Source organism: Anas platyrhynchos, chromosome 7 (assembly GCF_047663525.1).
Source record: "Anas platyrhynchos isolate ZD024472 breed Pekin duck chromosome 7, IASCAAS_PekinDuck_T2T, whole genome shotgun sequence".
Lineage (NCBI taxonomy): Eukaryota > Metazoa > Chordata > Aves > Anseriformes > Anatidae > Anas > Anas platyrhynchos.
In genome coordinates, this window is record NC_092593.1 from 29,624,984 (window position 1) to 29,650,592 (window position 25,609).

Genomic DNA, 25,609 nt, shown 5'->3' on the forward strand with positions numbered 1-25,609 from the left:
GAAAAAAAGTGAAAAAAAGTGCAAAACAGATCAGTACAAACCAGGCTCGTACACATGCTCCAAGGGGAGAAAGTGGTGAAAGAAGTGGGAAATGTGTGTACCTGGAGGCAGTTAGTGGGCTCCGTGGGGCAGCGATGGTCTCAGAGGCTCGAGCCTCCTGTCCTCCGCCAAGGCTGGGTGCAGGAGCCCGGTGCCCCGAGTGTGCTGCCCGGTCTCTCAGTGAATGTGAGCAGCGGGTTTCTTCTTTCTCTTGCAGGTTGCAACCTCCAGGGGCCAAAGAGCTCACGTGGGGAGGACGACGGCCCTGGAGGAGCTGGTAGGGAACAAAGTTAAACACATAGGGGCTTCCTCAGCAGCAGCTGGGGCAATGGAAGTAACGCTTGCTAGAGGAACTGCTTGGAGACTTTGAGGCTTAACTGCAGTCTCGGTTGGTTTTCATAGCCCAGGGCAAATATTTCAGCATCAGAATGCAAAGGCAAAACCTCTTCCCTTCCTTGCTGCCGCAGGAAAGGGAGCTCTGCGCTAGATCTTAGGATAAGATTGATGAGTGTGAGTAATAAGGAGATCGCTGCAATGTCATTATGTAAACCAAGGACAGGCTCTCAGATGGGCTCTTCTCCCCAGAAATACAAGAAACTCAGTGAGAAGCGACCAGAAACCTCAGCCTGTCTGCTCCAGGGAGATGACCAAGAGGGGACAGGTTAACAGCACGCAAAACCACGGCTCGAGCCTAGCCGCCCTTTAAACAATTCCACATTTATCGGGCCAGCATGTACAGCCCGGAGCTCTCCCAGCTGACAATAAATCTGTCCTGTCCACGCTGCAGCACAGGGATGCTGCTGCTGACCCCAGAGATGCCCCTGCTGCTCCCCAGCAGGGTCACGGGCACCCAGTTGGGATGGTGCTACGTGAGCCTCGTCGGGGGAGACTTCAGCACTGGGAGGCAGGAAGGAGCCGCTTCCGAACCAGAGCGACTCCAAGGTTGGATGTGTTTGTCAGCTTGTTTTGCTTTGTTTTGATTCACCATCACAATAATCACAAATCACTTGATAGTTTTCTTCCTATTTAGGAGAAACTCTCTTTTTCCTTTAGAGGAAATTCTGGCATCAGCAAGGACAAAACATTTCCCAAGTGAAAACAGCAGGAATCCTAAAAAAGAGACCTGCATCTTTGATTGGAGATAGCTACAGGGACTAAACCCTCAGGCACCCAAAATGTTCTTTTTACTACCTGAGTGCAGAACAGTCTGCGCCACAGCTGCTAATCCCTGGAACAGAGCACCCATCAGAAATGCTCAATGCTCAAGCTCATAGGGATTTTTCCAATGAAAAAATGCAAGTTACAGGAATCAAAATACGCTAAGGAATTTCCCTGTCTTCGGAGTACTTCCATGCCAGGACAAACTGAGGAGCTACGTTTCCAGAGATGGATACAAAGAAAGCAGAAGCAGGAATTAGAGATCCAAGGAGCCTTCTCCAGCTGGTTTTGAAGGACCAAGTGGGACAACAAGACCTGCGGGCTACCCAGAGCAGCAGTGGGGACACGGTGCCACACGAGCTTGTGAAAGAGGATTTGGCAGGGAGAGGCTCCAGAGAGCGAGCTCCTCTGCACATTCACATTAGTTTACCTTCAGATTTAGTTGAAGTATCTCTCCTGAAAACTGTCCAGGGGTGGCAAAGGTGCAGGAAATCCCAGCCCGGTCCCTGCCTGCTTGCCTGTAACCCACTTGCAGGCAGCACGGTTCTCCGGCCCCCTCCAGTGGCTACAAAACAGGCTCTTGCAATCCCAGTCCCTGCTCTCTGCTGCATACAGGAGTACTTCCCCTTCCCACGGCGAGGTAAACGATGAGGCAGACAGCCATGCTCTTGCACTGGAACATCTTTATTTAGCTATACACAGACCCAGGCCCACAACGGAGATCTCCAGTCTGCTCTTGGATCTTATCTTGCTGCTGTGCACAACCATTCTACCCCGGGCAAAAGCAACAGACCACCAAATAGTGCTTCTTGGAGTGGGACTCACTTGGCTGTCACCTCTGCTCCATCCTGGGCAGGTTGCTACACTCAAAGGCTGGTTTTGGTGTAAAAAGTGCTTTACTTGAATCTGGGGATGGAAAAAAACACACACACACACACACACCAACCCTAATAAATGTTGTTCTGCTGTTTTGCAAAATTCCCAAATGGCAGGAAATTATATTTGCGTACCAGGCCAGCTACCAGTATTTCATACTCTGAAAATCCCCTAATACAACAAAGACGAGAAGAAAGCCCACAAGAAAAAAAGCTCCTTGGGATGTACTTTCTTATTCTAGATCTGTTACAGTTCTTTAACCACTTTCCAAACCTTGTCATCCCATCCCACACCTACTTACAGCAGGGCCACACGATGCACACTTAATATATTACGCAGAACCGTAACAGGCATCCTTCAAATGAGGGGACGTACACTGCAGATCTGTTTAATTTCCCACCTGTGACTTCACAGTTGTGTTATTGGTGTTATCTGAGCACGCCTCAAGGACAGCATGTAAAAGGATGCTTTTACAAAAGAGAACGCATTGCTACATAGGAGGAAATGGCAAAGTCTGAATTAAGGCAAAAATAAATGCTGTTTATATAGTGCAAAGACATATAATATGCACACATTATTACTGAGATTCCATACTGGAAGACGAGTGTTTCTTGGGTTTAAAAGGATGAGGACAGTCAGAAGATAAAGGCTGTGGCACTACGGAACTTCATAAATCTGTTTTAAGATTCATTACTACCTCTCTACAGTGAAATTTCCAGATATTCTGTGTATTAAACCATTTCACTTAGGCAGAGCTGGGTTTAGGTAGCCTCAGCAACCACTGTCCACCAGGACAACTCCAACAGTAGTTTCCACAGTTCTGGCTCAATATTACGTGAGTTGTTCTACTGAGTTGGGAACCCTTCAGTCCCTCAAGCCAAAAGGAAAGACCACTCCAGTTTAAGGCTGGAACCTTTGCAGGAGGCACAGTGCCTCAGTTGAGATGGGCAATGGATGGGTGGTCCCACAAAAAGCCTCCCGTGACTGGATTTCTCCAAAGCTTTGATTCTGCTGATGTCCAAGTGTTTGTGAAACTTCAAGCTGGTTTGCTACGGGGTTGGGAGAACCCTCCTCTGACCTGTGGGCCATGAGCTTGAGATATTCATGGTCAGGGAAACCTTTTGGACGCTACCTTGGATGGCTTTGAAGAACCATATCGTCCTTCAGATTTGAGGTCAAAAGGACTACCCATATGCACAAAGTTCAGCATGCTGCTGGAACATCATGATCATTATATCTCAAATTATAAATAAAGAATAGAAAACTAACTGAGGCCAAAGACCCCACCCTAGCATGACTTGTGCTTACCAGTGGGACCTACAAAGGAAGCGTATCGGTAACAAATATTGACTCTGCCATGGAAAGAGAGATTTTCTCATTTCAACTTACATGGGAGTCATGGTTCTGGGGGGAGCACGGAGATATGGCTGCAACAGCTGGCCTGGGTAGGGTGTCAGTGGCTGATTATCTGCAAGAATGCTGTAGGACAGTGTCCATCAAGTGCACAACAGTCAGTGGATCAAAAACTGAAGGCAACAAAAAATTTAACAGGTGATCTGCAGAGGCTTAGCTCTAACTACATACTGCAGCTACAGCGGGCACCGAGTGATCACACCTGTAGCAGCTAAATGCCCCGAATCTCCTTGGGCCACTCTCTGCCACGCACACTGGCATTTCTCTGCAGCTCACTCCAGATGGAGCCAGATTTCCCCAGAGGGGCATGCGCCTTCCACTTCCAGCCTACCTTCTCCCAAAAGGCACTGACGTGTGACTGGTTTGCAAAACTATGTGAACAAGTAAAAACCAGAGGGGGAAAAAGTCAACCCAAAGAAGCTGTTTCCATGGCATTTTCTCAAGACAACCTCCCTCGTTTTCTGCCTCTATACATTGGAGCTAGAGAGTACGCTCGGTCCGTGCTCCTGCAAAACATTATGGTTCCACCAGCAAGGTGACAAGAGGCTTTACAACCTGTTTGCATCTTTTAGGCATGTTAACACGTCTATAAAGCAAGCACACAACTCTCAGGCAACACGCTCATGGGCTGCCCTGGCCCCCAGTACGGTGAAAACCTAAACCATCTGCAAGCCTGAAAAGGAAACAATGCAACACTGCTGCCTTCTCACCTTGAAAGCATGCCCGCTGCTACATATCCTTGCCATTACATCTCATCTGATGAGGGTTCTGAAAGTATCTGATCACTGAGTGCAGCCATCACGCTTCAGCCTTTTCTCAACGGTGCCCAGCAATGAGAATTTTGCCACCTTGTCCTAAAATCAACGAGCAGAGCAATGTAAGGGGCCAGCTGGACACTGGCTGTCCTTCCAAGCCTCGCCATGGAGTAGAAATAACAGGAAACAGATTCCATTTTTTTTCCTGTCCTTCCTCCTTCTCTGAAAGCACCTTGGAAAGGCACGTGTTCTGCAGCAGATAATAAAAATATACAAAAAAAGTCCACTGCTGCTTATCGAACTCCACCATAAACATATCCCAGGGGGAGGACCAGAAACTGAGCTGTGAGCTTGCATTCACCAATGCCTCTGGAAAAAAAAGTATCTCATAAACCAGCGCCAAGCCCTATTCACCTTTCACTTCCCTGCTCGAAATTTCTTCAGGTATTTGAAAGCAGATACACCCAACTAAAAGATATGCAACTCACCCCCTCCTCCCTCAGCAGCTGGTCTGAAGCACGAAGCAATTCCACGAGCATCTAAAAGCAGAGCACTCACCCAGGGTAAGACGCTGCTGGTGGAAGCTCTACGGAGGACAACTTTCTAAGTGTCCCTTCGTGGACCTGCAAGGGAGAGGCCAGCACAGGTGGGAAGGGAGCGTGGGCACTGCGGGGCTCCGTGCTCAGTCTGTGGGGTGGCCGTGAGGATCCAACCCCACAGAGCCAGGATGACCAGATCTACCCGAAGGCATCTGAAACTGCCAAAAGGCAAAGCAGCTTAAACAAACCCAGCTCCCCGTTACCACAAAGGGTCAAAGAGAAGAGTGGCTAGAGAAGGATTTCATTCCCAGGAAGGCCTGTCACTGTCACCCCATGCTTAACCCAATTCTCAGCAACAGTTCCCCAACACCATTCCATAAATAAATCCCCATCATCTAAATTACTTCTAAAAAATACCCTTGGCAACTCCATGGGCATGGAAAGAACATTTGGCAGAGAAACACAGTCCAAAAAAGCAGTTTGTAATGTGAGGACTAGAAAAACTTGGATCAGAAACGTTGAAGCAAGTACCACTCGCTTCCCGGGCTTTCACCCAGGAGGGATCATCTCACCTCTGCCCTTCTAAAAGCTGCTGTTTTGACAACGTTTGCTGTACAATGACTATGTCTCACCTCTAAGGAGCTGGCTGACCCCTAGATGCCCAGAAGTGAGCTTGTGACACGAGGGAAAACAGCAGCGTAGGGGCACCAGGAATCAAAGGAGCCTGGGCAAAGCTCTGCCAGATGCAACACTGCATTGGGAAGCTCACTGCCTATTAATTCCCTGATAAAAGATTAAAAAAAAAGTCCTTTCTTCTCCCTTCCCTGCAGTGCTGACAGAATCAGGATGCAAACAAAAAGGCCCATTAGGTGGACTTGGGAGGGTGCTGCCTGGGCACTGGGATCTGGAGTAAAAAGCAAGCAGGAATTTCTATTTTTATGTGCTCTGCATTGCCTCCTACTTTACCGGCCCTTCAGCAACATCATCACCACTGCAATATTGCAAGCAGGAAGTCCAGAGAGAATTTTGGGTGTCTTTTTCTTCATAATCACACACATACACTCGCAGGCATTGCACCAACCGCTAGCAGCACAACAGTTTAATTCAGCAACCCCTCCACTGTTGCTCCTGGTCACTCCCAAATATGCAAACCCACTTACAGTGACCAGAAGGTGAGTTTGGCCATTACATTTCTCAAAAGTACCCCAGAAATCTCTCAGGTTCACATTCTGGCTTCACCTGAGCATCCCAGTCCTCGTCCCTGCACCATGGGGATCCCATCACCCCAGCACGGGCCGTGTGGCTCTCAGTTTCCGTGGGTGAAAATAACGTTTCCTCTTCTCTCCACGTCTTCTCTTTCATGCTACAGCAGCGCTCCTGAGACCTGGCCCATCCCTAGGCCGTGGGGAGGAGGACTGGCCAACCCTTCCCTCGTCCATCACGGCACTGGAGGGAAAGCCAAGATGCCACAGCAGAGCTGGTGGTCTGCCGAGAGGGCTCAGAGGGGATGGGGTTACACGTCCTGCTACTCTCCCACCGGTTACAACGGGGCCTCTACAGGAGGAAAGCCAAGTCAGCAGCTACCTTGCAGCACGCAGAGGCACGGGTAACAATTCTCCAAGTAACACGCAGCCACCGGACAGGAAACTTGATGCATTTCACACCAGAGGAGGCAAGAAGAAAATACACCCACTTTTACAGCAGCAACCACAAACTCCATAGGTAAGAGAGAGGCCAGGTACTGACAGCAGGAAGAGAACGGTGCTGTTGTAAACCAGCACTGGCACCGAGGCAAGGAGAGACTCCCTCGCGCGCTACAGGAAGATGAAAGGCTCGAGTACAGACACATTTGCCACGCAGAAGTGGCTCTGAGACCCAGGGTGTGTGTAACACGGAGCAATAACAGAGGTAGAGTCCTAACAGACAGACATATGCTAACAGCTGCAGGATATACTGCGTTTGCTCATGTACCAGCCACACACACACTTACCGGCCTCACTGCCCAACCAGCCGCAAACAGGTCACCAGTTAAACAGCTGGTGGCTTGAGTACAGACACACAAAATCACCCCGAATTTGAAGGGGAAAATCGCAGGGAATTGTGTGCACTCCATGAGCAAACCGGTATTTCTCTGCGAGGGTAGGGCTAAGGTTGGCACCCGGCTGTATCAGCTCACTCGTTTCGCAAACCAAACTGTCCCAGAAAGCAGCCAGTTGCCCTTTAACTGTGTTCGTGAAGTAAAAATTGTTTAATGGGGTCTGGGACGGGAAGGATATGGATCAGATCCAGACGAGATTTGCCCAGTATTCTCCGTACAGCTATGCGGCAGAGAGACAACAGGCTCCGGGCACGGCCTGCAAGAAAGAAAGCAAAAGAACTGGTGAGGGACAGGGAGAGGAAGAGGGAAAGACAACATCATGCACATCATGCTGAGCCCCAGCTGGCAACGGGGGAGCCACTAACCCCTTCCAAACGCTGAGGCCACATCCTGCACAGCATCCTGAGGGCGGTGCAGGAGAGCTGAGCCTGCTCCGTACTCACGCCTCCTCTCAGTAAAAGTCCAGGCAGGTTTAAAACCCAGGCATGTGCAATGCTGAATAACTTTGGGGTTGGGGTCTGGGGGTTGTATCCCACATCCTGGATCCCTTCCCAATCTCTCTGGTCTGGAATGCAAAAGTGAAACCCCACTTCTGACCCTGGTGGAAAGCCCTGGCCTTCACCAGCTGAGCCTGGTGGTTTTACGAGGTGCTGCCACTGCTGGAAGCAGGGTACGTGCTGAAGTGATGCTGCTTTTGTTATAGAAAGAAATAAACAGCAGGTAAATTTAGGTATGTTTGGGCTTGAGGCTCTGGCTTTCTTCTGTAACTCATTTGCTTCCTAGAGGACATTAAATTCTAAAAAAAACACCTTTCTCCATCATTTTCCACCACCATCTAAGCTCCCTCCTTCCATCTGCTACCACTGTTGCATCTTTACTTCCCAAGCAACCTGCCCAGACACAGCTACCCCTTGAGCACAGGGTCACCCAAGAATCGTGAGGACACATCTGCATGGTGCTGGAGACCTGGGTCTGACTGGAGATGCCATAACCTGGCTGTGGCCCTGCTCTGACACCACCCTGCTGCTTAAACCTTGCCTCGGGCAGCTGAAGACACCACCAGGCAATGGAAAAGAGCTGGGAGAAAGATAAAAAAAAAAAGGTAAAATTGTGAAATTGTGGTCAGAGGTTGGGCTAAAGAGCCTGGGTTCACTTACCCCGTGCTTCTTTGAAGACCTGCAGAGCCTCAGGGTTCACTTTGACCCTTCCCGTGGAGTCAAACTCCAAGGCCTCCACTTTGACCAGGTTGAGGTTGGCTCCAAAGTCAATCAGGAGGTGGATGAACGCCGCGTCGCAGCCGTGCCGCAGGACGGCATCCATCACGCAGACGGGGGAGCCCCGGGAGAAGCCCTGGATGTTGATGGGGCCACAGCAATTGAAATCGGGGTTGGCCCCGGCCTGGAGGAGCAGCCTGAAGCACTGCAGGTTGTGGTAGGCGGCGCTGATGTAGAGCGGGCACACCACCAGCGTGGTGAGGGGCCGCAAGGAGAGGCTGGAGACGCGAGAAGCCAGGTGGTGGTTCACGTCCACGTCTGCGCCGTACCTGGGTGGGAGAGGAGAGACCTTTTGGGCAATGCCACCACCACCACAGGGCCTGGCAGGTGTCCCATTGTTCACTGACACACCAAACAAGATAAAAATCAGATTAAGACCATGGCGTTTCTGAATAAATTTGTCTGCAGGCAGGTTTAATGCAGCTTCACTCCCTCGCCTTCAAATTCAAGGGAAGCTTTTCATCGTGCCTCCCTCCCAGGGACAGGTAGGGAGAGGTTGGAGCAGGGATGCTGGATCCAGCGTGGTCTGATCTTCAAGAAGCAAAGCTGTTCCTCCGCCAGCACCAGCACAGGCTCAGGGCAGAGGAGGAGCAGCTGAGGGACACCTTCCCTTGCCCTCCCGAAGGACGTGCCAAGCTCAGCCCCGAGCCAGCAGCACGTCATGCTGGATGCTGAGGGGCTGGCTGGGAAGCAGGGGATGCTTCCAAATGACTCAGTGGAAGAGATGCAGTGAAAATAACTTCCCCACCAGGGTAACACAGGCCAGAAAGCAATGCAAGCGATTGATCTGACTGTCACAAACAGCAGGGGAATGGAAACAGCAACCAGTGCTCAACAGTGAGACGTGTACGACAAAATCCCGCTCCCGAAGGAACTTGGATGGCTGAAACCCCATTAGAAATCCCAACAGGGGGAAAAGAGAGATTCAGCCAGTGTTAATCTCAGCCGAAGGGACACACCTGCCAATTCTGAGCATGTAGGAAACTGGAAAAATAGAAACTAATTGCGTCAGACCTCCCGCTCTCCCCATCCATCCTGTGCCACTCAACTCACAGGTTGTATTTCACACCAGATTAAACTTTTACATTGAACATAAGTTTTAAATTTTAGTATTTTACACCAGATTAAACCAAGGGAGCAAGCTAAAGCCCTGCTTGATGGAAATCAGCAGCACCATGAAACAGGAGCAGCAGCCACGGCCTACCTCTTATCAGGAAGTACAGGAGGCACTACGTTTGACAGAGCAGAAAACAAGGCTTACTGCCTTCATTTCTTTTTATTTTCTTTTTTGTTTGTTTGTTTTTTTTGTTTTAGGAGGAAGTGGAGAATACAGCCAAGAAAATGGGAGCAAGAAGGCCAAGTGCTGCTCTCTAGAAAAGCATGGAATTTGAAAAATGGTAACGCTGCACAAAGCAGAGAGAGCAGAAGTAAGCCTTGTTCCCCCCAGGGTGGGAAACACCCAAGCAGTGGGGACACCGTAGCTCCATCTGCTTCACGTGCAGCTTGGGCTAGAGCAAGGAGGAAGACAACACAAGCCCCTAAGGAGTAGCTGGTTTTCATTGCAGCTTTACGGATCAAGTCGTGTCCCTTCCCCACACACAGGAACAAAACATTCCTTCGCCCGCCAGCCCCTCTCCCAAAATTGCAAGCCACGTATTCAGAGAACTGGAATTTTCTGTCTTCGTAGATATCACATAATATTCCTTCCTGCAGTTAATAAAACAAATATGGAAACCACCTGGGGATGAATTCTTCCTCACTGCAAGCACGACTCTTTCTGAACCCAGCAGGGGTTGGTCCCTCTCCAGTGTACACCTAACCAAGGGCTTCAAGTCAGAGGACAGGAACAGACTCATTTAAATTAAGCACACGTAGAACAAGGACTGAGGAAACTTGTCTAAGAGCTGCAAATAGCATGCAGTGTATTTTACCCCAATGCACAGGATTTCTCAAGCACGAACATCTAGGCTAAGATCTCCAGAGACCTGTGGGGTGGAGAAAGGCAAGGGAAAGCTGGGGAGAAGCAGCAGTGACACAGGTGAGTGCAGGCTGGTCCTCGCACCAGCCACAGGACGAAGCTTTGCTCCCCAGGCCAGGCAGCTGGCCTGGCGCTTGCTCTACGCTCAGGGGACATTTTCCACCTTCTAGAGACTTTTGCAGCACTTTGCTGCATTTGCATCACTCCATATTCATGGAGTAAATGAGAAAAGGTGTTTGCTCTCCATAGGCAATCCCTGTAGATAAAGAAGCCTCTTAAAATTGGGCTACACAAGCGTTTAAACAGAATCAGCTGTGCTGCCAGGGAACTTTCTCAGGAGGGTCATGGGGCCGCTGCCTCTTACAGCCACGGGTCTCACCGGGCAGCAGGTAGCCCCTCACTCCAATCCTCTGCTTTTCTGTTAATTATCATTGACAAAATTACCTGTAGAAACCCCTACTTCCAAGCAAAGCACGCAACGCTGCTTTTGTTAGTACCTGTCTGAGGAACTGGCGTGATTTGTAAGATCTTTTTCACTGCTTTTAGTGTGGCAAGAGCATCCTCTCATCCTCACTACACTGGGTCAGCCCTCGGTTGTGCTGCAGTCCAACACCATCACAGCATGATCGCATAACAAGCTGTTGGGAAAGAAATCTACACCCTGGAAATATAACTGTAAATATTTCTGCCAGTTGTCTTACAAAACGGATCACCGTTCCCTACCCCGCGTGTATTTACTATTAATGGGTACAGTTTCACCTATTGCTTGCTTAGCTGTTTCAGCAATTGTGGTAGGGCTCAGGAGTCCCCATTGTGCTGCCATATGATTATAAAAAATGAACCAGGTGATGTTTAGACACCTGCAGCAAGCCTGACTGGGCTGGGCTTTCTTTTCAGAACGCTGAGGCTCTCTCGAGCAGAATATTCCGAGATATTTCCTTGTATCTCAGCATAGGTGTCCTCCTCTCTGTGTTCCCCCTGCCAAGTCCTTTAGATCAACATTTTGAAAATCTCTGAGTGAGCTTTGTAACATAAGACTGCATTTTAAAGTAAGCAACTCTGAGCAGATCTGTGAAATCCGTACTCCAAGATATTTGAAATTTTGGGCAATCTGACAATTTGGTATTAGCTTAGCAGCCTTGGGAGAGACATCGTCTAATAAAAAGATATTGGACAAACTCCAGTTAATTTTTAATCCTGAAAGTTTTCCAAAATCTTGCTTTTAATATTGCTGGCAAGGTATCCCGAGGAGTAGACACATAAATCAATGCATCAGCTCTCCATGTGCTGAAATACCATTTGCTACATTTCACCCTGCCTTAGTGGATATCAGGGGAGATTCTCGGGAATGCAGCTCGTATGCTGAACCCTGTACCAACAGGCATGGGGCAAGGGGGGTGTCATTCTCTCAGCTTGCACAAAAAGGAGCAAGGAAGGGGCTGGTCTCCTCTTCTTTCTGCTTGCCAGCATCCTTAGAGCTGCACTTGTGTGAAAATTCATTTCCCCACCAGCAAAAATCCTTTCCATTTTTATTTTCTAGCAGCTATGGCCATTGAAGGGGTTCCTTGGAGAGTGTTTCTCTGTGAATCCAAATAAACTTTCTACTTTTTCTAAACTTTTACTACTCCTTTCTACAACCTGTATTTCCCCCCTATAATCCACTCTTATTTGGCATCAAAGGCTCGTATACTTGCTCAGCACGATCCCTGATACAAAAAAGCTTCCAATTTAGAAGAAAGGAAGCATCACGGCACGCCACAGAGGAAGAAACTCAAGTTCACCCAGCCTATTGCTCAGCCCTGAGCCCACTTGCTGCTGGTGCACAGAGTGTTCTAGTGATGGGGTGAGTGTCTGGCAGCCAACAGCAGACTGTGCTGGTGACAAGCGCCTCTCCTCCTTAGGACAGAAAACGGTCACAGCAGCAGGAATAAGCAAAGGAAGGATGTGTTTCTGAACAATTTTTGGTTGGGTGGGTGATCTGTCTCACTTGTAAATTCAGCCAGCTGGGACTGAGCAACAGGGCATGGAGCTGGCCATGGGGGAGTAGCAGCAAGCAGATGAAGGCCAGGGGGAAGATGCTCTGCAATATTTGGCTCTGAGACACTCGCTGGGAACTTCTGCATTCTCCCTCCCACCCACCAGTGGCCCCTCTCCGCCAGCTTTGCCAGGCCTATGGAGACACCAGGCACACGAAGACAGAACAGATGCTCCAAAGATCCCAAGGGGAGGAGGAAAGGGAGGTCAGAACCATTCCTCTCCTCACTGGGATCATCCCCAGCCTGCACCCACTCCTCACCTGATCAGCTCCCGCAGGATGTCTGCCCGGCCCACGCGCGCCGCGTGGTAAACGGGGGTGCTGCGGTGGTGCCGGCTGCCATTGGGGTCAGCCCCGGCTTCCAGGAGGATCTTGGCACACTCGAGGTGCCCGTTGACCACGGCCACGTAGAGGGCGGTCTGCCCCTTGACATCCACCAGGTCGATCTCGGCCCCTTTGCGCAGGAGGAAGTCGACGCAGGGGCCATGGCCGGCGGTGGCGGCGATGCGCAGCGGGGTGCAGGGCAGCCAGCCGCAGCACCACACCGACTTCTCGTTGATCCGGCTGGCGTGGGAGGGAGAAGCAGAAGGTCAGAGAAAGCCTCTGGTCACCAAAATACTCCTAAAAAACCCCGACTCCCTTCTCACTTCGTAAAGGGAGTTGCCCCAGATCAGAAGTGACCGAGCAGGGGACTACAAAGGTTTAATTCAAGCTGCTCCCAACGTGGCAGAAGGCTGTCAAAGCAGCAGGGAAACAGAAAGAGGACACAGCAGGAGCAGAGAAATGCCTGAACACGCAGGCATCTGTATCCCTCTGCTGGTACATCCACGTGCTCAGCCTGGCACCATGGGATGACATAAATGCAAATCCAGGGCAGCTCAGCACAGCGCAAGCACAGCCCTGCTAGGAAGGAGCTAGCTTGGAGGGGCAGCCGTGATAAACAGAACAGCATGAGTAGACCATTAGCATCCTTGTTAGACAGCCACACTGGCAGGAAAGCTTTCTCAAATTTATAACAAGACATGGCTCTGGCTGGAGGCTGCTAGGATCCCCTCTGAAGCCACCTGTACTACTTGTCATACTCGTCCAAATTTCAGGTTAGCTCCACAAATCTCATAAATATCCAGACTCAGTCCCCAGTTCTCTGCAAGTCTCTGCACAACACAGAAGCACCCTGCAGAGAGGAAGGGATTTCTTTAAGGCCAGCACAGGCAGGCAAAAGTGCCCTTTAGCCAGCACAGCAGTGGATTTGCTCTTCTAGCTCACTCCACGCCAGCCCACGTAATTGGTACAGGGCAAAGCAGTTTTTATACACTGCAGTTAAGGCAATTCGCTAGGAGAGCAATGCCACAATGTTTTTGTTCAATCATGTTTCAGGAAGAGGAGTGATATAAACCTTGCATCAGGCCGTCATCTGCGAAGCCTTTTGATAAAAAAGCTCCCTTTAATCCTTGCAGGTTTGGGAGTCTCCACCCCAAACCTACTACCAGGTTCAAAGAAGTCGCTTCTCTGCTCACTCCACCACCTGTGTGATGGCACTGCAGGTCCTGCCAAACTTTGCTTTTTCCTGCAAGGAAGGATGTCAGATTCAGCTCGTGACCTCAAAGGGCTGTCTGGCCCTGCTCAATAGGGTTACCACACAGCAGGGTGCAAAAATAAGGCAAAACCTCAAACCAAGGGACCAAAGAGTCCCAGCACAGCTGCCTAGGTGGCAGAAGGCAGGGCTAGCTCATTCTCATTTTTGCTGAAATTATTTTTTTTTTTAAGGCTAGTAGACATTTTGCACTCTAAGCAGTTTTCTCCATGGTGCAGGAAAATTAATTAACCATCCCCACGGTCACAGACTTAGCACTGGGCAGATTTTGTAACACAGGGTGTTTCAGGTTTATATTTGATTCTAATCCCTTTTGTGTGTTTTTCCCATTATACGTAGACTCCTATTTTCAAGGTATTGCATTTCCACCATGATCTGAAAAGAGTTTGTGCGTGGACGCTGCACGCTCACAAACTGGCTTGAGATTGGCCTCCTGGGAGGCCTACAGGGATGATTTCAAGGGTGAGCAGCGCAGCCTCCCCCCAGACACATCTCCTGTAAAAATGGAGCAGGGCACATCCACCAGCAGGAGAGGTCTGGAAACGAGAAGCAGGCTGTGGGGAGGAGGAGGAGGATGGTGGGGTGAGCATTGGATGTAGATGTCATTAACCAACGTTTTCAGAGTGGCGTTAAGTCAGACCTCACACCTGGCTTCCCCTTGGTCCCATGGGGATAACCAAAGCCAGTTACCGTGTGGCAAACCACCAGGGTGGGAGAAATGCCCCTCACCTTTGGAAGCTCTCCTCTTGCAGCAAGCTCTTGAGCGTGGGCAAGTCCCCGACGTAGGCTGCGTCGTGCAGCCGCGTGTCCTCGCAGTGCTCCAGGGGGTGGTCGCAGAACTGCTCCCGCAGCCACTCCTTCAGGTTACGACCTGCGCTGGAGACAGGGCAGCTGGGTTGAGTCCTGCCAAGAGGCAGGTGCTGAAGAAGCTTTGGCAAGGCAACCAGGTGGCCACAGGGCTACCAAGGAGCATGAAGGGGAAGAATCAGCCTTGTTGGGCGAAGCCACCAGCATCCCTACGGGTGCTGAGATCAAGGAAGCGAGGGGCTGCCCCACCCCATGCACACCTGCAGAGGTGACACGAGTGCTGGGAGCCCACCAGCAGGCACAACCCAAAACAGCACCAGGCACATCCCCAGCCCCAAAGCCCTCCCCCAGCCTCCCCGCGGGGTCTCCCCTCGCCTCACGGTACCTGCGTGCCCTCCCGAGGCGCCCAAAGAGGCGGCCGGGTCCCCGCCGCCCGGGGCGGCTCCTGGGGGGCTGCCCTCGGCCATCGGCCGCAGCTCGGCCCCGGGGCCCCCGGCTCCCGGCCGCAGCCTCGCAGCCTCCTCCTCCTCCTCCTCCCGGCGGGGCCGTCCCTTTTTCGGGCCGGCCTGATTGGGTGCCCGCCGCCGCTTCCTGCCTCGGCGTTAAGGTGGTTTTTGGCCGGCCCGAGGAGATGGCGGCCCCGGGGCTCCCTCACGGCAGCCCGGGGAGGCGGCGGGGCTCGGCTCGGCTGCTGCCAGCTGCCCGCCTCAGGAGCTGAGGTGGCCCCCAGGAGGCGAAATGTCGGAGCCTGGGGCTGCTCCCCACACAGCATCCTCGGTCCGAGCCCCTAGATTTCAGGCTAAAAATGAGTGTCAAAAGCACGCAGCTCGTTTGTTGGTGTAGAGACCTCACCAGAGGAAAATGAGGCAGGCTACGTGCCCGGTCCTCCGAAACAACCCCACAGCCACTGCCTGCTGCAGAGGTGCAGACCAGGTGCGTGAAACCTGCCTTGCTCCAGCTGGTAAATCAGAAGGATTTTGTGTTCTTAGGCGGGACAAGGTTCACCCATAGCTCCGAATCACAAAGCTCTGTATGATCACGTTTCCCTGTTCTTCCCTGCGGTGTAGCTCCTAGGGTCCTGCTCATGTAAACACTGCTAGAACAGGCATGCTGAGCATGGACAGGGCTGGAGGTGAGCAGGAAGGCGAGCCAGTCGTGAAAATACAACCAAGACACAGCAAGGAACAGGGGCTGAGCAAAAATCCACTACTTTGTGTAAACCCCACCAGGTATTTTCAAGCACAGCACTCTAAGCTGCACCCGAGTAAGCAGCAGAGAACTTGTGAGGTGCCTGCACTGTGAAAGTGCAAAGTGCAAACAGGAGTGTAGGCATGTAGAAAAACACACACACGTGCAAAAGGTCTGCAAGGAGAGGGGCTGACATCAAATCCAGCCTCCTCCCAGGGCAGCTCTCGCAGGCGAGCTGTCCTAGCAGCTCGCTGCCTTGGCGCGCTGGCACGGAGCCACCCTCCAAGCGCTCAAAACACACCCTGAGTTGTGAGCGCACGTTTGAGTCCCCAGTGCCAAAGGAGAATGGTGGTAATCCATCTAGCTTTCCTGCAGCTCCACTCCTGCTGCTCCGTGGCAGGATATCAGTCCACAGACGCCAGACTCTGGCTGCAAATATGGTTTCCTGTGACTGTTATTATTTGGGCTCAAGCGATCCAGAGGAGAGATGTGCAATCTGCAAGTCAAAACGGTTTGCCTTGCCCAGTAAAAGATCAAAAAGGGAGAGGAAGCAATGGGATTTTCAGAAGCCACCAGCACTGGCTAGCACTGCCACCTTCCCCTGCTGCTGTCCTCTTGCCATTAAACAAGGCAGACCTGGGGCCAAGGAACGTCCCCTGGAATGAATTGGCTGCCGGTCTGGAAATGTGACTCAAGGTCTGTTTGGCCTTCCTTGAGTCAAAGGGACCAGATCTGGAAACCAGACACTGGGGCTAGGTGGAGCTCCGGCCCTCAGTGTTGTCAGCCTGTGCTCCCCCACATTTTCTAAGATTGAGATGGGATCCAGCAGGGCTTGCCTCAGGGCTGGGCAGTCTCTGGGGTGATGGAGCAGATTAACCACCCTCCAACAGGCTCCTCTTCGAGCAGCACATTCCTCCTGTGGTTTCTAACCTGAATCACAGAATCACAGAATCACAGAATCACAGAATCTCTAGGTTGGAAGAGACCTCAAGATCATCGAGTCCAACCTCTGACCTAACACTAACAGTCCCCACTAAACCATATCCCTAAGTTCTACATCTAAACGTCTTTTGAAGACTTCCAGGGATGGTGACTCAACCACCTCCCTGGGCAGCCTGTTCCAATGTCTAACAACCCTTTCAGTAAAGAAATTCTTCCTAACATCTAACCTAAAACTCCCCTGGCGCAACTTTAGCCCATTCCCCCTCGTCCTGTCACCAGGCACATGGGAGAACAGGCCAACCCCCATCTCGCTAGAGCCTCCTTTAATATACTTATACAGAGTGATAAGGTCACCCCTGAGCCTCCTTTTCTCTAGGCTGAACAAGCCCAGCTCCTTCAGCCGCTCCTCATAGGACTTGCTCTCCAGGCCCCTCACCAGCTTCGTCGCCCTTCTCTGGACCCGCTCAAGCACCTCGATGTCCTTCTTGTAGCGAGGGGCCCAGAACTGAACACAGTACTCGAGGTGCGGCCTCACCAGAGCCGAGTACAGGGGGACGATCACCTCCCTAGCCCTGCTGGTCACAGTGTTTCTGATACAAGCCAGGATGCCGTTGGCCTTCTTGGCCACCTGAGCACACTGCTGGCTCATATTCAGCCGACTGTCCACCATCACTCCCAGGTCCTTCTCTGCCTGGCAGCTCTCCAGCCATTCCTCTCCCAGCCTGTAGCTCTTCTTGGGGTTATTGCGCCCCAGGTGCAGGACCCGGCACTTGGCCTTGTTAAACTTCATACAGTTGACCTCAGCCCATCGGTGCAGCCTATCCAGATCCTCCTGCAGAGCCTTCCTACCCTCGAGCAGATCGACACACGCACCTAGCTTGGTGTCATCTGCAAACTTACTGAGGGTGCACTCAATGCCCTCATCCAGATCATTGATGAAGATGTTAAAGAGGACCGGCCCCAGCACCGAGCCATTTGAATCTACCATTTGATCCCACAGCAGAGGCTCTGTGTGAGCTGCAAAGCATTGTGTTGGATTGCTGGCCAGCAATGAGGTCTCTCCCAGAGGAAAAAGGCACATTAGTGCATGGGCTTTCATATACATGGCCTCAGACCAGGAGCTGTAATGCCTGTGTGCACAAGGGGATAGTTACTGCAAGGGACAGAAACCTTTGTACTTCAGTGCCTGAAGTAAGAAGAACGCAATGCCAGTTTTCAAAGCACTTAGGAACAGGCCACTCCTGCTCAGCACAACTTCTCTTTAAAATAGATTTTGTTTATTCACTGTGTGTCATCTGGAGCTGACTCTGCTCTTCTCCCATGGGTAAAGTGTGGACAGGAAAGAAAGGGGAGCAGCGGAGGCAGCAGTGTTTACTCACAGTATGTTAGTTATCCCCGTGGATAAAGTGCAGCCCCAGAGAGGCACAAAGTGGCTGGTAAACAGTACAGACAAAGCTGGAAAGTGAGCGTCTGGATCACTTGTGATAATATATTCATTCAGCACTTCTTGTAGCAAATGCCTCCTGTTTAAGTACTCATCTCTATATCCACATATTTGTATATGTTTTTATGTCCTTACGTGCTGCAGTGAAAAGCAGGAAGATAGTGTATACCATATCCCATTAGACTTTCTAGTAGTCTACCAAGCTTTTTTTTTTTCTCTCTCTCTCTTTTTTTTTCCCAAGAAAAACAAAAACAATGCATCCCAAGCTGCCCTAACCAGTTCTCAGATACAGGAGTGGTAGAAAGGGGTGACCGTGATTGTTGCCTCAGCCTTGGAGATGGCCAGTACCGCTCTTCCAGTCTGCTCCACCAGGAGGTTGGACTATATAACCTCCTGAGGTTCCTTTCAGCCTGAATTATTCCATAATCCTAATAATTTATGTGTCTGGAGCAACACTGAAGTAAAGCAATGTAATTAGCCCAGCCCTGTAGTGTGGATAGGCAGCAGCATCTGCTCTGGAAAACTTCAGCTGACAGGCAGTTTCATCTCATTTACATGTGAAAAAGTTCTTGGGCTTAGACAGTGGATTTACGTAGAAATCCAAAAGAAGAGTCCCCATACTGCTGTGAGGGACATCCCCGTGATGGTGGTACCCAAGATGCTGCCCAGCTCCAGGGCTCATACTGGAGGATGAACTAAGCCGTGCTCCCAAGGTCCATGGGCTGTTTCCAAAAACTGCAAGAGGTGGTTGCTGCTTGTTTGAGGTACACTGGGTAGCTCCTCCACTGCACGGGGTTGCAGAGCTCCTCTGGATTCGGGCAGCCAGGGCAGGTGAGCTGACTTGCCCCCCTCTTTGCTCCATGGCAGGCAGTCCATTACCTGTGGGTGGCCTTTCACATTGCTGCACTGATCCCACCCCGCTTGAAACCAGATCCACCCAGCAGTCAGGGCCTGTTACTCTCTCAAGGAGAGCTTCCAGCATCTAAAAATACCCAGTAACCCAACACAGCCAACACACACTGACTCACGCGTTAGACAAGACCTTTTCTCCAGCTCCTAACACCGATGTAACAAAAAAAGGAAAAAAATATATATATTATTTATGTGTATATGCGAAGCAAGTTCCTTCTATTCTCTGGAGGAGCCCTCAGCCATGGGCAGCCACCCTGCCACATTCACTAATGTTTGCTTGTTCACCTGTCCTGCTCCTGAAAACACTCAGCTCGGGTCAGACAGGCATCCTCTTGTCTGTGGGGCACAGCTGGAGTCCAGGAGAGGAAAGGAGAAAAAGAAAGAAAAAGAAAGAAAGAAAGAAAGAAAGAAAGAAAGAAAGAAAGAAAGAAAGAAAGAAAGAAAGAAAGAAAGAAAGAAAGAAAGAAAGAAAGAAAGAAAGAAAGAAAGAAAGAAAGAAAGAAAGAAAGAAAGAAAGAAAGAAAGAAAGAAAGAAAGAAAGAAAGAAAGAAAGAAAGAAAGAAAGAAAGAAAGAAAGAAAAAGAAAGAAAAAGAAATGTCATAGCCATTACTGTAATTCACGCTTAGCTCAGTCTATAAAACTTCTCTCTTTCTGGATCTAAGCCAACAGCTTGAATTTTTAGTGAACGCTAAAGTTAAGTTGCCCCGGTGATAAATGCATCTGCGGGGAAAGAGGGGGAAAAATGCCTTCCACCCCATTTTTAGCAAAGCTCAACAGTTTTCTGTGGGATTCATATAGTTTCTGAAGTGGACATGAAGATGTATGTTAACTAGGGGCTGCGACAGAAAACAGAAATGAGCGAGGGGAGGAGAACTTAATTACAGCATCCAGGATTGTCATTAGGATTGGGGCTGTAATCTCAAAGACGACAACAGATAGGTCACTTGGAGTCTGGTGAGCTCCTGGAATGAATTTATGGAAAAGCAAAAAGTTAATAATGCTGCAAATGCGTCCTGACATTGCTTAATAGGTCTGTCTTCAGGGAGAAGAGAAAATTGATGCATCTGCTGTATCTATATGCATTTTGACCTTCCATCAGGTGTCCAGGACTTTGCTCCTTCAATTCTGAACACAAGAAAATGGGAAAGATGGAGTGGAGGTTGAACTGAAACATGACAGCAAGGCAGAGACTAGAAAATCCCATCCATCTGTCATCTTCAGCATGGCACAAAATGATGGAGGTGACCGGTGATCCCACTGCTCCCAGCAGGTGGTATGGTCACTCCTGCACACGAGGAACGAGGGCTAAGACTGGGTGAAGAACCAGCAGGATAAACCCAGATAAAGTCAGAAGCCTGGAAGCAGGGGCTGGCAGGTCATGAACACCTCACCTGCAAGAGGGAACGCAGCCCCAGCACAGGGACCTCTCCTTTCCTAAAGGAAGGCTCACACTGGCTGCACCCAGTAATGATGCCATTAAGGCAAAATGGCCCAAACTGCTTGTATTTCACACTGGTTTTGCCAGGGAGATGTAGGTCACACCACATCTGGGCTCCTTGATGCTTGCTATTTGCTGTTTTTTGCTTTGAGGGTGCCTTTTGATGAGGGAATAGGCCACATGCCAGTCGTTCTACTTGCCCCCTTCGTTTCTCCCGGTAATATTATGAGACCTTTTGAGACAGAGCAGGTTTCCAAGCACTTTGAAATCCTGTCTCAGGAGCCTTTGGGTCCCCAACCACTCTGGGAGCTGGCCTCAGCTCATGAACATTGCCTGCTGGTGGCTATTTACTCTCCAGGACACATTTCTCTGATCAGGCCATTTCCAGCAACAGCTACAGGCAGCATCTGAGACATCCCCAGCAGGAGACAGGGGAGGGAAACACCAGTGCAGTTTTTATCACTATTTTCTAGGCGAAATTGCCATCTGGATCCTTCCCTGATGGCAGATATGGGAGTATCAAAGGAGAAGCAGGCGCCTTCTTTACCTCAGTCAACAAACGAAACACCTCCTTGCAGGCAGGTTAGAAAATAATATAAAATCTGCTGAGGACAAGTTTCCATTGACAGCAAAGAGCTGCCCAGAAATGAGTCACGCAGGAACATTTTAGTCAAACTTCCCCCACTCCCACCAGGGAATTTGCAGACAAAGGATATTGTTGGTTTGGGGCTTGGGGGGGGGATTTGCTTTTGTTTTTGGTTTTGATGGGTGCTGCTTTTGTTGTTGTTGGGTTTTGTTGGTTGGTTGGTTGGTTGGTTTTGTTCAGAACATTTTCTTCAGAAAATATTCAGATTTTGATGGGGAAAAAATGGAATTTTTTTTTTTTCTTCTTTGCCCTTTGAACAACTTCTTTCACCACTTGTATGCAAACATCAGAAGAAATACCTGAAGGAAAAGCTAGAGCAGCAAGAAAGATAGGAGCTATCAGAGAAGAGGAGGAGAAAAGTTCACCCAGCACACACAATCCATGTGCAAATCACTCATCTGCAGCCTTCCCTGTCCCTCCTCTTCCTCTGAGTCTGGGCATTGCTTGCTTCAACACCCTGCCAAGGAGCGTCTGTCCTCATGGTGCAGTAGGATCTGCAGCAGGTACATGCCCTGTGCTCAGGATCTTACAGAGGAGCAACAGACAGGTCCGACAAGAAGAGATGAAGCAGGTTTCACCACCATGGGTGATAGCCCAAGCACAGGAGAAATTCAGCCCCATTTCCTACGACTGGTACCACTGTTGGGGCTGAACTGAGAGCCGGTGCCTGCCTCACACAAACCACCACCACCAGCACTGCTGTGGTGCTTGCATTTGCTCTCAGTGTTGAAACACGCCAAAATCACTATGCTGAAGAGTAAAGAAAATGGCTAAATCCCCCACAGAGCTTTCTAGTTATAACATAAGCAAGCAATGGGAATGTTAGGAGCATTCCCTTTGCTATTAAACAATCAGAGGGGTAAAAAAAAAAATCAGTTACTCAAACCATACCTGCATGGAAATGGGGAGGGAGCGTGCTGTCACCGGTGAGAAATATCCAGCAGCAGGAAGCATTGAGTGAAGCAATAAGCAGAGGTGATGTGGGATGGGAGGCCCAGCTCCACCAGGTGCCCGATGGCCAGACTCTGGTGCTTTTCCCTCACCTGTTGGACCCACAGCGCTGATTGCTTTCACCAAGCACATGCATCCCTCTGTAAATCTTTCCCGTTTCATAGATTTCCTGCAATAAACCAAATCGAGTATTTACATTCCTCGGAACAAGTTTTACTATAGATATTTCAATTAGGCTTAGAGATTACGTTAGCTCAAGTGCGACTGAACTTGATCCCCAAATAGAGAAAAGAAAAAAAAAAAACTGTGACACAATTTGCTTGATAGTATGGGAATGTTTGTCCCTTGCTTTGCTACTAATATTGCTGAAAGCATTAAAAAGGTACGCAAATGTACTAGGGAAAATGTCAAATGTTTGTTCAAAGTTAGCGTTAGTCAATTGGTTTCATCCACTCTTTTGGCAGACTAGAATTTCCTGCACTGCCTCCATCCTCGGCTGAATGGAGAAGAAGCTGCTCTAACAGAAACACTTGGTTGGGTTTTTCAGATCAAAGATGAGGAGAAACTAATCTGAAAGGAATCGCTTGCATCTATTTATAACCATCCACAATTTCATCAGGAGCAAAGTAGGGAGCAAATTAATGCAAAGCAGCAAGAGCGGCTCGTCTAAAAGCAGGGCTGCAGCTTAAGAAGCTGAGGACAACAAAAGCAGGAAGGAGGAAAGCAAACTTCCCACCCCTGCCCCTCGCTGTGTGATCTCTGGCAAGTCCTGGTTGCTCCCTGAGCCACCGTCCCCTTCTGAATGTGAAGGTGGAGAGTTCCTAACCCCCATATCACAGAAAGCAGAGCCAGAGATGCTGCAAATGGCACTCATCTTTCATTCAAAACAATACCATGAGCTTCATCACTAGAGAGGAAACTTTGAAATTGTGAGTGGAAGGGCAACAAATGAAAGAATGTTTTCTTTTTTTAATCTGATGCTTTGCAAAATCCGTTTCAGATCAAGAGCTGAGGGTCAGGAGAGGTCGGTTTCGTGGTGTCCCGATGCTTATTGCTGGCACGACACTTCCTCCACCTCATGGCTTTGCGTGAAGGCCTCTCAGGCAAAGAACATGGTTTATTCTGTCACCCATCACCACCAGACCCAGGGAGAAGAGGAATCACCACAGAACACTGCCATTTGAGTGTATCCGGCTTTTCATCATCAGTCCATCCATGTGGCACATGGCCAGGCTTTTATTGTTTGTTGCACTAGAAAGATGCAAAATGTCCCAAACCAGAGCTGGTCTCTTGACATGCAGAGATGTCAAACAGTGAATGATTGCCTCAACAAACTCCTAGGACATTGGGGATGTTTAGGATGTGAGGAAATGGCCCTAAGTTGCATCAAGGGAGGTTTAGATTGGATACTAGGAAAAATTCTTCAAGGAAAGGGTGGTCGGACACTGGAACAAGTTGCCCAGGGAGGTGGCAGAGTTCCTGTCCCTGGAGGTGTTTAAGGGAGGTGTGGATGTGGCACTGAGGGACGTGGCTTGGTGGTGGGACTTGGCAGTGTTAGGTGATGGTTGGACTTGGTGATCTTAGGGGTCTTTCCCAACCTCAATGATTCTGTGATGCTACAAGTGATAAAAGGCTCACAGAGTCCCCTGTGCCAGTACCTACACCTCCCTCGTCCTTCAGAGGCCGTGCTTTTGGAGACATCTGATTCCACCACAGTGTCCAGGAACAGGCACCAGGATCTCCAGGGCGTTGGACCTCTACGGAGAAAACACACCGTGAAGGTGGCAAGTTCTGGCAAAAGCTAGAAAATGCCATAACTGTGAGAAACAAGCACGGGACCACGTGAAAATAGGAGAATTTCATAATGTGCTCACATAAACAGATGCATTAAGCCTGCTCTCCAGACAGTTCTAGCCTTGCGAGTGCTTGACTTTCCCACCTTAACACCGTGCTCTGAGCAGGCTTTTTTTTTTTCCCTGTGCCTTGTATATAGAAAATAGAGCCGCCCACCCACCCCTGGCCCCAAAGTAAGAGAATCTCCGTGTTGAGTGAGTGCAGGAGCTCGCGGGCTGACACAGCGTCCCCACGCAGCCACGGGGGGCTCCTTACGGATCAGCTCTGCGGGCACACGAGGCCCGGACCAGCCTAACCAACTCAGCGGAGAAAAATAAACATCCTTCCCTTGGAAGTGCCTGGCGCAATTTCATTAAGGCAGACACTGCCTGCGAAGGAGCCGGATGTATATTTATTGAATTGAGCCCTGAGAGAGTAACAGGGAGAAAGAAGCCCCCGGCCGCTATGGTGAGGGGGATTTAAGGAAACTAAACAAAGCAAGAACGACCCCCTACTCCAGTCCCAACACTAAAAAAAGAAACTACAAAGCCGTTTTCAGATGTGATTTCCGCAGAGGGTAATGCGAACATGCTGCGGTTTTAGAACAATTAAATGAAGAAAGGTGTCTTTGGGAAAGAGGGGCATAAGAATTACGAGCGTGTTCCCAACCAGCGGCATTCCTGCGTGTTTTACGGTCCGCTCTGGACGCGGGCCCACCTCCGAGGTGGAGTGTGAACATAAAACATTTCCCTGACTGTTTTCCCCGCTCAGAGGCAGCGACGCCGCGCAGCTGTGAAGCGACTGCAGGGCAGCACTCCTTGCCCTGGCTTCCACTCGCGGTGGCAGGGCGAGGGGGCTTAGAGCTAATTAAGGAATGAAAAGCGACTCTCGACTCCACACATTGAGGCACCTCTCCCTGCCCCAGTCCTTCCCAGGGAAGAGGGTTCTGTTTCAAGGTATTTCAGATCAATCCGTGTTCATTTTTCTCCGCTTCTTTTGCTTCTTTTTTTCTTACTGGGAGCAGCTCTGGAGAGGCTATTTAAAATGCTTCAGCCACTAAAAATTAGCTTCCAGTAAAGAACTAACACTGACTGTTCTGATAACCCTTCTTACCATGTCTCCTCCACCAGGTGTTACACATTTATTTTAACAAATGACCCCAAGTTCTCACCTGTGCCCTCACAACAGGGTCCTGGACTGGAGATGCATTAGAAATGTCACCCTGCTCTGCTTCAGAGGTGATAGAAAATACAGCCATCCGTGCCTGAAGGAGACAGGAATGTTTTCCTGGTGATCAGGATAGAAACATAGCAAATTAATAGCAACCCAAAGCATTTTACGGGTACCTTTATGCTGGCACAAAGGTGTAATTCTGGCTTTTGGCTCGCATCCCTACTAAGAAGGGATGAAAGATGTAATGAACAAAGGGAAGAGGAAATAAAAGGTGTAACAAAGCAAGGGATGGCCTACAGGAGGACAAGAGGGGCAGGCAGCAATGTATCTTTGCTGCTGCACCAATAATTCCCTCCAGCAGGTTCGGCCCCGTGTATGGCACTGTGGAGTGGTGGCTCAATGCCCTCTGCTCGGATGGATGGGATGCTGCGGGAGCTGACGGCAACGCCACGACCCAAAAAGCATCTCCAAGCTATCTGCTTTTAACAGCATCCCTCGCTCAGGTCAGGAGGATC

General features: G+C 49.9%; 1 protein-coding gene across 1 annotated transcript; it reads right to left on the minus strand.

Annotated features, from left to right (window-relative positions):
* Nucleotides 1-1,863: 1,863 nt before the first annotated feature.
* Nucleotides 1,864-15,113, minus strand: ASB1 (ankyrin repeat and SOCS box containing 1). Its single transcript, XM_038182590.2, has 5 exons — nt 14,952-15,113; nt 14,489-14,630; nt 12,427-12,729; nt 8,036-8,421; nt 1,864-7,134 (listed from the first exon to the last, which is right to left on the minus strand). Exons 1-5 carry the CDS (start codon nt 15,031-15,033, stop codon nt 7,001-7,003), a joined length of 1,047 nt encoding a protein of 348 aa, XP_038038518.1. The 5' UTR covers nt 15,034-15,113; the 3' UTR covers nt 1,864-7,000.
* Between the last annotated feature and the right edge of the window lie 10,496 nt (nt 15,114-25,609).

Excerpts from the sequence above, each read along its gene's own strand:
- ASB1 (XM_038182590.2), bottom strand. The coding sequence starts at position 15,033 with ATGGCCGAGGGCAGCCCCCCAGGAGCCGCCCCGGGCGGCGGGGACCCG. Across the intron at positions 12,730-14,488 it reads CAAGAGGAGAGCTTCCAAAG|CCGGATCAACGAGAAGTCGG; the intron begins GTGAGGGGCATT and ends CTCCCACGCCAG. Across the intron at positions 7,135-8,035 it reads GGTCTTCAAAGAAGCACGGG|GCCGTGCCCGGAGCCTGTTG; the intron begins GTAAGTGAACCC and ends TCTTTCTTGCAG.